At 44.9% G+C, this 1,333-nt stretch overlaps 2 protein-coding genes across 2 annotated transcripts in view; one reads left to right on the plus strand and one right to left on the minus strand.

The window, feature by feature from the left end:
* Positions 1–1,333, minus strand: part of LOC119421085 — a gene marked incomplete at its 3' end in the record, with an annotated part of 641,076 nt that overhangs the window by 46,214 nt on the left and 593,529 nt on the right.
* The window catches only part of blnk (B cell linker), a 26,787-nt gene that overhangs the window by 20,991 nt on the left and 4,463 nt on the right, over positions 1–1,333 (plus strand). Inside the window, exon 11 of the mRNA XM_037688616.1 lies at positions 477–502. Within this exon, the coding sequence (XP_037544544.1) occupies positions 477–502 (26 nt within the window). The remainder of the gene's footprint in view (positions 1–476; positions 503–1,333) is intronic.

Raw genomic sequence — 1,333 nt, forward strand, 5'->3', positions numbered from 1 at the left:
TCATCAGTTCTTATCTGGCAAATAGTTCATCAGTTCTTATCTGGCAACCCGACTGACATGGAAACTACAGCGTTGTCATGTAAACATGCTCATTTTTTGTTTACTACCCCAATAAACATTGAAAAAACACTAAAGTTTCCAGAGGTTGTTCTGTGTGGACGGGGCCTTACAGCAGGTGGATCACTTTGACCTGGTCATTTTAAAAGGAGCTCCATGATGAAAACATCTGGACACCTCTGGTTTAGGACCAGTGTCTCCATCCTGTGCTGGCTCAGACAAATGGAGGGAAGGAAGCTTCTGTTGTCTCCTGCAGGTTGTTGGCAAATATTTTCACACTAAAAGGTTCAACTTTTTAAAAAAAAAAGTCTAAAGAAGAAGGAAAATGTCACGGGTCAGGTGGATCTTCACGCTTAAGGAGAGTCAGAGTTCTTCACCATCAGCATCTGGCTAATTTCAGCCTTTTTGGTCTTTTTCAGACTTTTATGAAGTTCCTGACAAAGAGGTACGATGGTTTGTCTTTATATAAATGTTGTTCCTCGGTGAGACATGTCCGTGCAGACGTGACTGTTGGTTTTATTTCCAGACGACGTCCGCAGCTCCTCCAGTCAGCAGGTCAGTTTCACATTTCATACCTCTGCTCCTGTCATGTGAAGAAACAAACGAAAAACTCTGGTGTCTCCGAGGGGAGTGAATGTTTGTAGTTTTAAAACGAGTGTTTTTCTGGACTGGAACAGAGAGTGACGTAAACCTAAATGTTTTTGACACGTTCTCAGTTTCACTGTGGAGAAGAACAGATGGAGGTTTTGATTTTGATTTGTTTGAGGTGGAGCAGAGTGATGGATCCAGGTGAGCTGAGGGAGACGTTTTATCACCACCAGACGTGGAGCCAGGGGGTGGCCAATGGTGGCCTTGGCCCCTATAGTTTAGTCTTTGGCCACCCCGATCATTTGAGGAAACGTTATTTTTAAGCAACGTAGAAAGCGGAGTGTCCTCACACGACCTGTTGGCCTCCTTGCAGCCCAGGAGCTTTTCTTGCGTCCTCAGAAGATGCAGCAGCACCAACATGGAGTCAGTCAGGAACCTCACTTGTCTAGTTTGGTGCTCAGCGTTCATGGACGGACGGACGGTTTCACCGTTCCTCCTTTTTGCTCCGCGGCAGGTGACAAATAAAAACAACCATCTCCGAACAGATCGGATGAAGATCACAGAGAAAACAGGGATGACACAACATCAGCTGTTACTCTGTTACATGTTGTTACACCTCTTCTTCATTTTTAATCCATCCATCATCATCCATCCACCATCCATCATCATCCATCCACCATCCATCATC

This window comes from Nematolebias whitei, chromosome 1 (genome assembly GCF_014905685.2).
Source record: "Nematolebias whitei isolate Nwh7 chromosome 1, NemWhi1, whole genome shotgun sequence".
In the NCBI taxonomy this organism is placed as follows: Eukaryota; Metazoa; Chordata; class Actinopteri; order Cyprinodontiformes; family Rivulidae; genus Nematolebias; species Nematolebias whitei.